Here is a 15,486-nt window from a genome sequence, read left to right on the forward strand (position 1 = left end):
TTTGTCCTTACACTGGACTCCCCACGGCAAGAGTCCTAGTCTTCTCCCCCCCGCCCCCCCCCACATCTGGTCAGTGTGCTGCCCTCCTGGAGCAGGTCACCACACACATGGTTGCTTCTAATCTGGAACTTTTGACTAGGCTGTCTATCCCACAATGACTCCACTCTCCTCTTAAAGAATCATATAAATGAAAGAAGAAATCTCTTTAAAAGCATCAGAGTTAAATACTCAACTTCTTACCAGCATTTTTGAGTGAGATAAAGCTGTTCGTGGAGGGGGAAAAGCATGATCGGCTACTTCTAAGTCTGGGTGTAGAATCTAAAGTGAAGAAATGTAGTTATGTAAACAACCATAATATCAATAATGAAAGCGATTATTTAATCTACTTGTGATAGTATGATGAAAAAATATCGTATATGGAATGCAATAAATTCTACTCATGAAATGCAATGCAGTTTGCTGAGGCCCTTTGTATACATCATCGTGAAAAAAATTTCCAGGGCAAAACTTTGTTTTGTTTTGGACACCACAGCAGTGCTTAGGACTTATCCTGGTGGTATTTGGGCACTTGTATGTGGTCCAGGAATCAAACCCAGGTTGGCCACATGCACAGCCAACAGCCCTACCCCTGAACTTGTTCTCTGGCTCCTCTGAGACAAAATACTTTAAAGAACACATAGTAGTTAGGAAAGCAGAATATTTTAAAGAACATATTCTAGGAGGAAAACAGAGTATTATTTCATTCATTTGAAAACAAAATAAAATAAATCTTTAATTATGGCAGCACATGCACCAACACATAAGAATTAAACATATTAAGTCATTAAAGACTATATATTAAACTAAAATACCTCTGGGAAGCAAGAAGATCTATATATTTGCTTGTATAACTGAAAATTCTAAACAAATTTTTGTTTCTTAGTATAATGAATAACTGAAATTCTGAGAAAAGAAATATTGGGGCAGTCTCTGTAGGCCCCCAGGATATTTCAAGAAAGCTACAGTGAAAAACATGGAAATGGGGACCACAGCACGAAACCAAAAGTCCAACTAGTAGGACTACAGTGGTCCACAAGAAGGAAACAAGGTTGGAAGAGAGCTAAGGATAAAATGGGTTAGAAAACACTTGTCTAGAGAAAGCACAATACAATGAAGCAAGTATTACATACAGTCACTGTCACGTCATCCCGTTGCTCATCGATTTGTTCGAGCAGGCACCAGTAACATCTCTCATTGTGAGACTTCTTGTTACTGTTTTTGGCATATCCAATACACCACGGGTAGTTTGCCAGGCTCTGCTGTGCAGGCGCCATACTCTAGGTAGCTTGCCAGGCTCTCCGAGAGGGGCAGAGGAATCGAACACAGGTCGACTGTGTGAAAGGCGAATGCCCTACTGCTGTGTGATCGCTCCAGCCCTTACATACAGTAAAGTATGAAATATAAAGCATAGCTCATTCAACCAGGGAATACTTGAATTAGACTTGAAGGTAATCAGTTGGGAGGCAAGAGGGAAAGAAAGTTGCACACAGTGGGCTAGAGAGATGGCACAGGGATTAGGTATATGTCTAAACTTGCATGTGGCTGACTCCAATTAAATCTCTGGCACCAAATGATCCCAAGCACCCTCATAATGGTCAAGGTGTTCCCTGGCTCTGCATCCCCTTGAACCACTGTATTTAACTGCCAGCCAAGTTGGCAGAAAAATTACTACGAGGGGCCCTTTCTTTTGGATGGAGACCCCCAAGCACTGCTGAGCACACCTGAGAGCACCTCCACCCAACTCCACACCCCCCCACCCCCATACACACAGAGGTCCTTAAACAGAGAAAGGATGAAATTTTATCAGTATAACACATTTTTGTCATTTAAAAATTATTTTCAAGAAATACGAATGACCAAAAAACACATGAAAACATGCTCTTCATCACTAATCATCAGGGAGATGCAGATCAAAACAACTATGAGATACCACCTCACACCACAGAGACTGGCACACATTCAGAAGAACAAAAGCAACTGGTGTCAGTACAGATGTGGGGAGAAAGGGACTCTCTTACACTGCTGGTGGGAATGCCAACTAGTTCAGCCCTTTTGGAAAACAATATGGTCGCTTCTCAAAAAATTAGAAATTGAGCTCCCATTTGACCCAGCAATACCACTTCTGGGAATATATCCTGTAGAAGCAAAAAAGTATAGTCGAAATGACATCTTCACTTGTATATTCATCGCAGCACAGTTTACAGTAGCCAAAATTTGGAAAAAACCCGAGTGCCTGAGAACAGAGGACTGGTTAAAGAAACTTTGGTACATCTACACAATGGAATACTATGCTGCTGTTAGAAAAGATTAAGTCATGAACTTTGCATATAAGTGGATCAACATGAGAAGTATCATGCTAAGTGAAATGAGTCAGAAAGAGAGAGACAGACATAGAAAGATTGCACTCATCTGCGGAATATAAACAACAGAATGAGAGACTAACACCCAAGAATAGTAGAAATAAGTACCAGGAGGTTTGCTCCATGACTTGGAAGCCAGCCTCACATGTTGGGGGGAAAAAGGCAGCTCAGACAAAGGAAACACCAAGTAAAGTGTGGTTGGAGGACGTGCTCGGAATGGGAGATACGTGCTGAAAGTAGACTACAGATTGAACATGATAGCTACCCAATACCTCTATTGCAAACCACAACACCCAAAAGGAGAGAGAGAACAAAAGCGAATGCCCTGCCACAGAGGTGGGGTGGGGTGAGGGGCAATGGGATAGGGGGTGGGAGGGATGCTGGGGTCATTGGAGGAGAATGGGCACTGGTGGAGGGATGGGTGCTCGAGCATTGTATAACTGAAACACAAGTATGAAAATATGTAAATCTGTAACTGTACCCTCATGGTGATTCATTAATAAAAAGAAATAAATTTTAAAAATTATTTTCTAATACTGATTTTGGTAGTAAAACTAAAATAGGCCAAAAGACTGAAAACAACATTTAAAATGACACTGAAATATCAATAATACTTATATACCAATTAATCATTAGCATAGTATAATAATATCTTAACATCTATAAATTACCCATGGTTATGAACAGTTCAAGTTTTGTGTTGCCATTTGCTTATAATTATTTACGAATTTAATTAAGCTCACTTATTTCCATGCCAAAGCCTCCACCTGATCCATTAAGTGTGATTTTAAAAATTTTGGTCTGTGTTTGACAATATACCTGTTTTCAACGTCTTCTTTATAGCACCATATTGTTGCACATAATTTAGCACTGTACTTGATAACCACACACACAGAAAAATGCATACCCAGCTAACAAAACTGAATTTTACTCCTTTACCTAGTTTGATGGCACCAGTATTGCAGGTTAAGATACACCAGCAACACAGCAGACCTCTGTGGGGAGTCATTTTCTTACGAACTAAAACCTTTATCTTTGGTAGTTGGTACTAATTTCCTATATAAATATTAACATATTTTTTAATTTCAAAATATCTTATTCTAATTCCATGTTGCCAAAAAATTATTTCTTGTGTTTATACATGCTTAGAAAAAAACAGTATAGAAAGAAAATATTAGTGGAGATTAGCAGTGAGTGGTGAGAATATTAATTCTGTTTTCTTGTAGGGTGGGTGATTTTTAATTTATTATTATTTTATTATTATTTTATATTTTAATGAATCACCATGAGATACAACTACAGACTTACAAATGTTCATGACTGCATTTCAGTCAATGTTTGAGTACCCATCCCTCCACCAGTGCCCATTCTCCACCACCAATGTTCCCAGCATCCCTCCCCCGACCCCCACGCCTTCCCAACCACTGCCTCTGTGGCAGGCACATTCCCTCTTACTCTCTCTCTTCTTTTGAATGTCGTGGTTCACATATTATTAGACAGTCATATATAGGTTTCAAAACATTTAGGATTTCTAGAAACACTATACTTCAAAAATCAATTATTTTGTGGGGGAGAGAGTAGGCTTCCCAACTGGTGCTCAGGTGTCTGAGCACCAGCTGGGAATAACTGCTGCTCTCAACAGCAATTCTCATCTAACCAGGCCTGTGGTTTAGTGCGGAGACCAGAGGATGTGGTGTTGCTCTGAGTGAGTGGTGTATTTTTGGATACCTGGGTCGCCCCAGTGATGCTGGGTCCTCCAGGGCCCTACCCAGTGGTGCTCAGGGGCTTCCAGAGCAGAACTCAGTGATGCAGTGGGACCATGTGTTGCTGAGAATTAAACTCAAGTCGGGCTCATGCTTAATATCCGTCCTAAGTGCTATACTATCTCGAAGCTCCTAAACTTTTATTTAATCATTCAATTACTATCTCCTTAGCTTTTCACTATAACCATACAGAGCTAAAGAAATTTAGTTATTATTCTTCCTTAACCTGTATCTAAGTCAAGTCACTCTTAATCTTTAAACCTATTATTTTCTTAGATGACATAATCTGTCTCTATCCCATAGATGCTACTAAAACAAAATAAGGACTAATGCAAATTTGAGAAATTTCTAAGAATTAGATACTCCTGATAATCCTAGGCTTCCAATTTTAGTACTTCACCTTCGAAGAGCATATAAAACATTGAAGATTAGATTTTAAGGCATCAAATGGGTACCTAAAATGGTGCCAGTAAAATAAAAACTGTTTTCAAAGATCAACTAAGGTGAAAATAACAACACATTTTAACTTGTTTCACTGAGAAATGTCCAGGTCACAAAATGTTGTTAAACTTCACTACAGGGGCTGGAAATATCTCTTTTTTTTTTTTAATTTTTTTATTAGTTTATTTTTAATTAGAGAGTCATCGTGAGGGTACAGTTACAGATCCATACATTTTTGTGCTCATGCTTCCCCCATACAAAGTTCAATAACCCATCCCTTCACCAGTGCCCATTCTCCACCACCCGTAAACCCAACATCCCTCCCCCCCTCCCCCGGACCCGTCTCCCCCCACCCCACCCTGCCACTATGGCAGGGAATTCCCTTTTGTTTTCTCTCTCTGATTAGGTGTTGTGGTTTGCAATAGAGGTGTTGAGTGGCCATTGTGTTCAGTCTCTAGTCTGTATTCCACCCGCCTCACCCTTCCCCCACATGACCTCCAACCACATTTTACTTGGTGGTCCCTTCCCTGAGTTACCCAGAATGAGAGACCAGCCTCCAAGCCATGGAAACATTCTCCTGGTACTTATTTCTACTATTCTTGGGCGTTAGTCTTATAGTCTATTATTCTATATTCCACAGATGAGTGCAATCTTTCTATGTCTGTCTCTCTCTTTCTGACTCATTTCACTTAGCATGATACTTTCCATGTTGATCCACTTATATGCAAACGTCATGACCTCATTTTTTCTAACAGCTGCATAGTATTCCATTGTATAGATGTACCAGAGTTTCTTCAACCAGTCATCTGTTTTAGGGCACTCGGGTTTTTTCCAGATTCTGGCTGTTGTAAACAGTGCTGCGGTGAACATATACGTGCATATGTCACTTCGACTATACTTTTTGGCTTTTCTGGGATATATTCCCAGCAGTGGTATTGCTGGGTCAAATGGGAGCTCAACCTCTAGTTTTTTGAGAATCGTCCATACTGTTGGAAATATCTCTTGAAGGGTTACGCTCCTGCTCTGAATAGAGTCTTTGAATTTGATCCCTGGTAGCACAAGGTTCACTGACCATCACTCAGAACAAGTTCCATGCACCAAACAGGGAACACCCCAGAGCATGACTAGGTGTGGCCCCGAAAACAAAGAAAAACAAAATCTTCCCTATATAAACATTTAACTTACCAGACGTAAAGCTTGCTACAGCAACTTGAAAACACTGCCACTACAGTGTGTTACTATTAGCACATCTTAGAGAACTGAGATGTCAATAAGAAGAACCAAGGAGAAAAACTAGATACTAATTTATAATGGTATATGTTAGAGAAATCCGGGATTTTGAAGCTGCCTTGTCTTATTATCACGGGTATGTTTCCAATATCTGCAGTATAGTATTTTTTTTATATAGTGTTAATATATAAGTATACTCACTGAAAGAATGAGTATAGAATATGCTGTTAGGATTCATATGTTTTAATATGATAGTTAGCAAAAAACATTATTCTAAATACTACAAAATAATCCATTTGTATTATTTTGTCTGTCAATAGGTATCTAGATTGTTTCCAACACATTAATTTTTGGTGTTAAGCACCACATAGCATATCCAGATGTTGATCAAAATATCTGCATACCTGAAACCTACATAAACTTTATAAACTACTGTTATTTCATTAAAGAAATTATATGAGAATATATTTTATCATGTAATTCTTCTTCAAGTAATTACAAATAAGATTTCATTCCACATATCTTTGTTTATATTAAAAACGAGAAAATTCGATGAAAATAAAATGTCCTACCAATGAAAGAGCTGCTTGAGTCTGATGCAGGAGTGGTTCTGGGAGGGAAGAGAGGTGTATACATTCAGGAACCTTAATAGTGCCTCCATCCAAGTCGGCTATGATCACATCTAACTGGAGATAAAATAATTAATCTATAATCAATAAAATATAGTGATTAAGTCAAGTCACTTTGGTAATCAAAATGAGATATGAGAGAGATTCTTGATTATGACTGGTAATAGCATACTGAATACAGACTGCCAGCTACTGCACATTTCCTAGTTTTCTTTGAAATTTAGTGTGGACTCAAATTTTCTTTTACTGAAGTATGGTTTCTGGTCATTCCATTTATTGGTAACAAGCAATATAAAATAAATTATTTTGGGTCTGCTATGGGGGCAGGCTTCAGAGGTGGTTGGAGAATCAGGGATTGGTGTGAGAATACTGAATGCCTGTAACAAATGCATCATGAACAACTTTGTAAACCACAGTGTTTAAATAACGTGAGGGGGGGGGGGCGGGTGAGGGGGAGAAATTATGTGTGGAGTGACAAAGTTTCTAGTAAATAAATGGGATGTCCTTCTCTAAAACACTTTATTTGTTATGGTCCCTCTTAAAAGTACCATACAGAGACCTAAACACATTTTAATGTTGGTTTGAGTGTATAATATAACTTTCCTTCTTTGGTATTAAAAAGAAAATAATGTAGGGTGGAGGATGTAACGCAATTGTAGAACACATGCCTTATATGTGGGAGATGCTACTAAGTTTGATTGCCAACACACATATGTTTACATACACATACACACAAAATAATTTAATAGGACTCAGAATGAACTTATATTACACTAAAGTCACACTTTTACAGATTTTTTACTTTTCAGTTAAATTTATTAGTGTTAACAGTGGTCTCAACTAAAAAAACTAATAAAGCACTAATAAACTATACATAAAACAATACTAAGTAATACACTATCCTCTCTTTTTTCACATATACAAGATAAGGAATATAGAAAGATAAACTTATACCAAAAAAAGATAATTTTAAGGTATTAATGAATTCATCTTTGAAGACTCTCATAAGAGAAAATTTAACATATCTAGATTTTTCAATGATGCTCTTCCACAATCTTTTTTACTGGGAATGCAACAAATCTGAAAATAGTAATTGTTGAAATATTATAGGACTGAAACAAGCAGATTACTGACCTCAATAATTAGGAATTGTATTAATTTTGGGCTTTGGGTTACACCCAGCAATGCTGGGGTTATTCCTGCTCTGTGTTCAGGAATTACTCCTGGCAAGCTCTGGGGATTACATGGGGTGACAGGATTGAGCCTGGATCAGCCATATACAAGGAGAGCATCCTACTGCTGCTCTCCAGCCCCCTCAACTGGCAATTTTAAATGAATACTTACAAATACTGGAATTTGCATATTTAAAAATTATTGCAATTTTCATACACCTATTGGCATAAATATAAATAGTTTCAGATAAACTATATTTCATAACTAATTTCACACAAGTTTTTTTAAAGTACACTATCATCCTGTCAGAAGACCTTAAGTTGTATTCAAAGTCTGTAATACCATAACTGTATAACCTTCACTAATTTATTAAACAAACATCAGTTAGGTCTTTAACACTAAGACTGATAAAATTCCTTTAAAATCATTATAGATTAAACAACAGCATATATATAACAATAATTTTCTAGTCCATATATGTTACCAATTAAGTATCAATTTTCTTTCCATACATTCTGTGCTTTTTGTGCTTGAATGAACTATTTCTGTTAAACTTAATAAAATGTAGATTATGAAAATTAAATAAATGAAATACTTACAAGTTCATGGATATCAGTTTTAAAGATAGAATGTACTCCAATAATAAAGGGTGTTGGGGAACTTAGAACTTCTAGTAGCTGAGCTGGCAGAATGGGAATATAAGGATAACTGGCAAAGAAAAAAAAAAGAAAAAGACAGATATATTAATTTTTCTGTATTATAAACATTTTTCTTTAATTTTATGCAGTAGAACTTAACATTACTGTATTATAAAAACGAATAATACTGCATGTTTGTCAATACTAAAATTTTGTTTATTTTGTTTTGGGGCTACACCTGGCGGTGCTCAGGGCTTACTCTTGGCTCTACACTCAGGAATCACTTTTGGCAGGCTCAGGGACCATATGGGTGCTGGGATAAAATCCAGGCTGGCCGAATGCAAGGCAAGCAGCCTACCTGATGTACTATTGCTCTGGCCCCCAAAATTTTACAGTTAAAAGAAATCGTATGTGAAAGATATGATCAGATATAAAGTAAATGGAAGATTAGGTTAGGTTCCTTATCTCTCTCCATCTAGGCTGTCTTTCAGTTTTTTAAAATTTCAAACCTAGGCTAGATTTCTATTAAATTTATGATTCACTAACAACATAACTTTGTAAAATATGCCTGTGGCTGAAAATTATTGTGCTTTGACATTCTGTGTGATCATCGAACAAGTAATAAACAATTTGGGAATAAATAAAAATACCAAGTAAAAAAAAAAAACCTCACCTATATTTAAGAGGAAACATTAAAGATTCCAAGGCTCTACAGGCATCACTAAGTCTCTGGAAACTTGCAGAATGAAAGAGAACTTTATTTTCTGTGAGGACTGCACAAAAGAGGCTGAGAACATTTTGAATTCCTGAAAACACAAAAGCAAATGCTTAACAAATGAATTTTACATGTACTGCCAACAAACATAGACTTAGAATGACATGGAATGAAAAAGGCAATATTTTTAAAATCTTGGAGGGAAAATATTTGGTTAAACTCTAAATTCCTATAATCTTTGAGTATTTGTTTTCTCAAACTTTCAGTTTTGTTTGTCTTTATTCCTCAAACCATTCTAGTCACTCTCACGAACATAGTTCTTTGGAAATAAAACACACTACTACTTACTTGACAACTTTACCTCAAATTCTATACTTAAAATTCTTATTTTAGATGTTTATATTTTTCTAATAACTTCACTCACTTAAAAATTCATTTTCTGCTATTAATATAGCCATTCAAGCATTATTGAAAACTTTCTGGTATATCTTTTCCCTTCTTTGTTTCAACCTTTCTGCCTTAAAAATATCATGTAGTGATGTATTTTTCTTATATACATTTTAATGACTAAAGTATATGATGTGTTAAAGACATATTTAAAATCCAACAGTGAAGTAAGAGAGATAAATCAAAGTTTAAATGTCAAATAATTATGAGAAATTTGGAAAACGGACTTGTTTTCTTGCCAGTTATAAATTTTTCATTCATTGCCTCTATCTTTAGTGTCACTGTCATGAAGAAACACAGCATACAGCTTAGAAATCAAGTTATTGAGGCTGGAGAGATAACAGTGGGTAAGGCAGTTGGCTTGCACATGGCCAACCTGGGTTCAATCCCCAGCACCACATATGGTGTCCCAAGCCCTGCCAGGAGTGATCCCTGAGTGCAGAGACAGTAGGAAGTCTTGAACACAGCTGGATGTGACCCAGAAACAAAAAAACTCAAGTTATTACCTTTAACTATAAAAAAATTATCTTCACTATTCTTTCTTTTAAAGATATAGTGTTACTTGTTATAAAGGAAATGCAAATGAAAAGGACAGTAAAGTATCATCTCACACCAATGAGAATGGCATATATACATATAAAAAAAAGAGTTGGTGGGGATGCATGAAAAAGAACCCCTCTTTCAATGTTAGTAGAAAAGTCATCTATGGAAATGTTTTAAAACAAACAATAAACAAGCCCACACTACAGATAGTGAGCTTTGGCTAAGTGCTCTGTGAGGCTAGTCTCTGGCTGATACCATTGGACGTGCTTGAACAGGAAGCAAAGCCCTTCCCTTCTGGCTTGGTCTGAGCAGCCTCCATATCTAATCAGTGACATATTAAGTGGGACCATCCAGAAAAGTAAACCCTGAACACAGTCAATTGCGGCCCTAAAACACTGCCCAAAGTTGAGGAACACAGGCAACCAAACACAAGAGGAACAAAAGATCCCAGTGAAAATAGACTCAACTAGGAAAACTCTAAGGCAAATGTATACTCTAAGACATAATGACAAAATCCAAAGATAGAGACACAATATTGAAAGCAATAAGATGAAAAAAGGAACTTACAAAGAAAAGCCTATAAAATACACAGTAGATTTACTGTAAATTTACTGTAAAGCAAGAAGAGAATGGAAGGTTACAGTACAAAAACTCAACAAATGAACACCTCTCCAAGAATATTCAGCTAGATTATCATACAGATTTAAAAGAATGATAAGAGTCTTATGGCTTCATAGTAGAGTTTGAGGTTGGGGAGAGTGATGCCTCCCATCATCTTTTTCCCAAGAATTGCTTTAGCTATTCATGGGCATTCATTGTTCCATATGAATTTCAAGAGTGTTTGATCTATTTCTTTGAAGAATTTCATGGGTATCCTTATAGGGATCACATTGAATCTGTATAGTGCTTTGGGAGTATTGCCATTCCATTTTGACAATGTTAAGCCTTCCTATCCACAAACAGGGAATATGTTTCCATTTCCTCGTGTCCTCTTTTATTTCGTGGAGTAGCGTTTTGTAGTTTTCTTTGTAGAGATGCTTTAACTCCTTAGGCTGATTCCAAGGTACTTGATATTCAGGGGCACGACTGTAAATGGGATTTATTTTTTATGTCACTTTCCCCTGTCTTGCTATTTGTGTATTTTGTAACCTGTGACTTTATTGTATAAGTTTATTGTTTCTAGGAGTTTCTTAGTAGAAGTTTTAGGATTCTCTAGGTATAGAATCATGTCATCTGCAAATAGTAAGTTTGATTTCTTCCTTTCCTATATGGATGCCCTTAATATCTTTTTCTTGCCTAACAGCTATTGCAAGTACTTCCAATACTATATTAAATAGAAGTGGTGAGAGTGGGCATCCATGTCTTGGCCCTGATCTTAGGCGGAAGGCCCTTAGTTTTTCTCACTGGGGATAATTAAAATAGCATGGTACTGGAACAAAGGCAGAGCCCCAGACCAATGGAACAGGATGGAATGTGCCTACACACAACCCCAAATGTATGATCATCTAATCTTTGATAAGAGAGAAAGAAATGTGAAGTGGAGCAAGGAAAGCCTCTTTAACAAATGGTGCTGGCATAACTGGACAACCACATGCAAAAGAATGGGCTTAGACCTTGACCTAACACCATGCACAAAAGTCAGATCAAAATGGATTAAAGACTCAACATCAGACCACAATCCATAAGGTACACTGAAGACAAGGTCAGCAAAATCCTCCACGATATTGAAGCTAAAAGTATCTTCAAAGATGACACACAATTGATCAACCAAGTGGAAACAGAGATAAACAAATGGGAATATATTAAACTAAGAAGCTTCTGCACGGTAAAAGATACAGTGACCAGAATACAATCTGCAGAGTAGGAAAGGATATTCACCCAATACCCATCTGGTAAGGGATTGATATCAAGGGTATATAGGCACTGGTTGGACTCTACAAGAAGAAAACATCCAACCCCATCAGAAAATGGGGTGAAGAAATGAACAGAAAATTTCTCAAGAAAGAAATACGAATGGCAAAACAGCACATGAAAAAATGCTCTTCATCACTAACCATCAGAGAGATGCAGATCAAAACAACTATGAGATACCACCTCACACCACAGAGACTGGCACACATCCAAAAGAACAAAAGCAACTACTGTTGGCGTGGATGTGGGGAAAAAGAGACCCTCCTACACTGCTGGTGAGAATGCTGATTGGTTCAGCCCTTTTGGAAACAATATGGTCGCTTCTCAAAAAATTAGAAACTGAGCTCCCATTTGACTCAGCAATACCACTTCTGGGAATATATCCCGGAGAAGCAAAAAAGTATAGTCGAAATGACATCTGCACTTATATGTTCATCGTAGCACTGTTCACAATAGCCAGAAACTGGCTAAAGAAACTTTGGCTAAAGAAACTTTGGTAAATCTACACAATGGAATACTATGCAGCTGTTAGAAAAGATGAGGTCATGAAATGTGCATATAAGTGGATTAGCCTGGAAAATATCATGCTAAGTGAAATGAGTCAGAAAGAGAGAGAGAGACATAGAAGAACTGCACTCATCTGTGGAATATAAAACAACAGAATGGGAGACTAACACCAAGAATGGTAGATATAAGTATCAGGAGGTTTGCTCCATGGCTTGGAAGCCAGCATCAATTCTGGGGGAAAAGGCAGCTCAGACAGAGAAGGGAACACCAAATAAAGTGTGGTTGGAGGACCTGCTCGGGATGGGAGATGCATGCTGAAATAGACTATAGATTGAACACGATGACCACTCAATTCCTCCATTGCAAACCACAACACCCAAAAGGAGAAAGAGAACAAAAAGGAATGCCCTGCCACAGAGGCGGGGTGAGGTGGGTGGGAACTGGGGGTGGAGGGGTGGGAGGGATGCTGGGGTCATCGGTGGAGGAGAGTGGGCACTGGTGAAGGGATGGGTGGATGGGTGCTTGAGCACTGTATGACTGAAACACAAGCATAAAAATATGTAAATTTGTAACTGTACCCACACGGTGATTCATGAACAAAATAATAAATTTAATTTAAAAAATTATATCATTTTTTTAAAAAAAGAGTCTTATGAACAGGCAACAGCTTTGGCAATTCATAGGCTTGAAACAGTTTAGCAGAAAGGACAGAAAATATTTCACAAGTGTAGCAATGAGCATGATACTCACAAATGGTGCAAATGGCTACCCTCTACTAGATTAAGAAATATTATGTTTATTCCTAGCTTGCTAAGGGATTTATATATTTTTAATAATGAATTAACATCTAATTTACATTGATTGTTTTATGTCTGGTCAGTTTTTTTTAAACCAGAGATTTTTATTGCAATTTTCTACCTAATGCAGACACTTAAGCATTATCTATAACATTTACTAATATAAAACTAGTATTCCCCAAAATAAATAAATAAAATTTTAAAAACCAGTATTCCCTTTCTTAGCATAAACACTTTGCGTTTTTATATGCCTATTCCTATTTTCCCAACTAAATTTTCTTAATTTTATTCATTTTTACTAAATCTTACATTTTTAGGTGTTGCTTATTTCATGGAAACTCTAAAATATATTAGCACAGAAGTTTTTTAAAATCCTTTATCTATGACAGTAAAGATATGATAATTACAATATGATCCAAGTAAAAAATCAAAGCAGTATATCTTAGATGCCAGAGTTGAAATTTAGCTATGCAAGTGAGAATAAGCAGTATACTATATTAAATGACTGAAATTTAGTTACATAGGTTAAAATCATATAGCAATCAATCATCACAAATAGACTTCTACTAATTTATTTGTTGATAATTCCATTTGCCATTCTTTTAAGTTCTGCTGGAACAAGTAATATAAAATTTGTTATGTGCCTGCAAGTTGGCAAGCTGGGGATTGGAAGGGACATGGAGACATTTGTCGGGGGAAGAAAACACTGGTGGTGGGACTGGTGTTGAAATGCTTTATGCCAGAAACTTTATCATAAACAACTTTGTAAATTATGGTTTCTTAATAAAAATTAAAAGGAAAAAACAGAAAACAAAGAATAGAGCTTCCACATGACCCTGTGATATCATTTCTTGGCTTCTACCCCAAAGACACAATTATTAATTTGGAAAGATTTATATACATCTATGTTTACTGCAGTACTAAGTACAATAGCCAGGTTATAGAAACAACACAAATATACAACAGATTAATGGATAAAGATGTTGTGGTATATATACATAGTGGACTACTACACAATTGTAAGAAAAGATGAAAGCTTAGTTTGCTGTGACTTGAATAGATCTGGAGATCATTCATGTTAAGTTAGAGGAAGAAAAATAAATACAAGGTGATCTAATTTATCTGTGGTATACTGAGAAACAAAATAAGGGAATAGACAATATTGAATGAGTTTAAATCCATAACCTCTTATTGCAAAACTGAGATCATCAAGTGGGATTGGGAGCAAAAGGCATACTAGTGATGTGTACAGGAATGGTGACAGGAAGTCTTGAGCAATTTGGTGGTGGTGGTACTGAAGTAATTACAAAATTGACACTTATTGTAACCATGCTACCAGAACTACTATTAAAAACATTTAAAGAGGATAAAAATGGGGCTTGGACATAGCTTAAAGAACTGGAATGCATGTTTTGCATATAGGAAACCTAAGTGCATGCATGCTTGGGTCCCTAGTACTTCATTCAAGTCCCCCCTTGCAAAAAAGATATAAAAAATATGATTTCACTTAATTTTGTCTCATGGTCCCACAAATATCCTAAAATATCATGCTTCTGTATACTTGGACAATATCCAAGTATATGGATATTATATATGGATATTATATGGATAATATATGGATGATATATATCAATATATTAACAATATATTAATCACAACATATTATAATAATATAATATCTAATTATAAATAATAATACAATTATAATATATTAATAATAATATATGGATAATATCTAGGTATATTATCCATATCCAAAGGCCACAAAATAATAATATACAGATGTTTAGCTCACAAAGGAAGGCTGAGGGTGTATTTTTTTCTCGTTAAATTTTGTATAAATGGGTCTCAAATTCTGTAACAGATCTTTGACCAAGTTGTTTTCACTAAAAAGTACCAATTTTAAAAATGAATAACTTACAACTGACAAACACATGCACAAAGCAAGTGCTTTACAAAACATTTTCCTTTTATTCTGAGACATTCTATGAGACCTGTTATTATTAACTAAAGTTAAGTGACCAACTGAGACAAACACCTCTGAGACGTTCTTCTGCCACTGATTAATACAGGCATGGCAGGTACAAGAGATAATATACATTTGGTCTTCTGGACAGACATGGTGAACTTGCCAGTTCTGGCTGCCTTCTTGCCCACTGCTTTGAGGACACTCACTGCACAAGTTTGCCTCTAATCATGAACAACTAATTGACCCAGAGGAGGACATCCCAAACAGCTTTCAACACTCATTGGCTTGCCAGGAATCATGTCAATGATGGCATCATCATTAACA

At 36.4% G+C, this 15,486-nt stretch overlaps 1 protein-coding gene across 4 annotated transcripts in view; it reads right to left on the reverse strand.

Annotated features, from left to right (window-relative positions):
• Positions 1-15,486, reverse strand: part of SBF2 (SET binding factor 2) — a 436,024-nt gene that overhangs the window by 197,516 nt on the left and 223,022 nt on the right. For all 4 annotated transcript variants that reach the window (XM_004613607.2, XM_055141226.1, XM_055141225.1 and 1 more), the window contains exons 7-10: positions 8,947-9,079; positions 8,235-8,343; positions 6,406-6,519; positions 241-318 (exon numbers count right to left, since the gene is read on the reverse strand). In XM_004613607.2, coding sequence (XP_004613664.2) covers positions 241-318; positions 6,406-6,519; positions 8,235-8,343; positions 8,947-9,079 — 434 coding nt within the window. The remainder of the gene's footprint in view (positions 1-240; positions 319-6,405; positions 6,520-8,234; positions 8,344-8,946; positions 9,080-15,486) is intronic.

Source organism: Sorex araneus, chromosome 6, assembly GCF_027595985.1.
Source record: "Sorex araneus isolate mSorAra2 chromosome 6, mSorAra2.pri, whole genome shotgun sequence".
Lineage (NCBI taxonomy): Eukaryota > Metazoa > Chordata > Mammalia > Eulipotyphla > Soricidae > Sorex > Sorex araneus.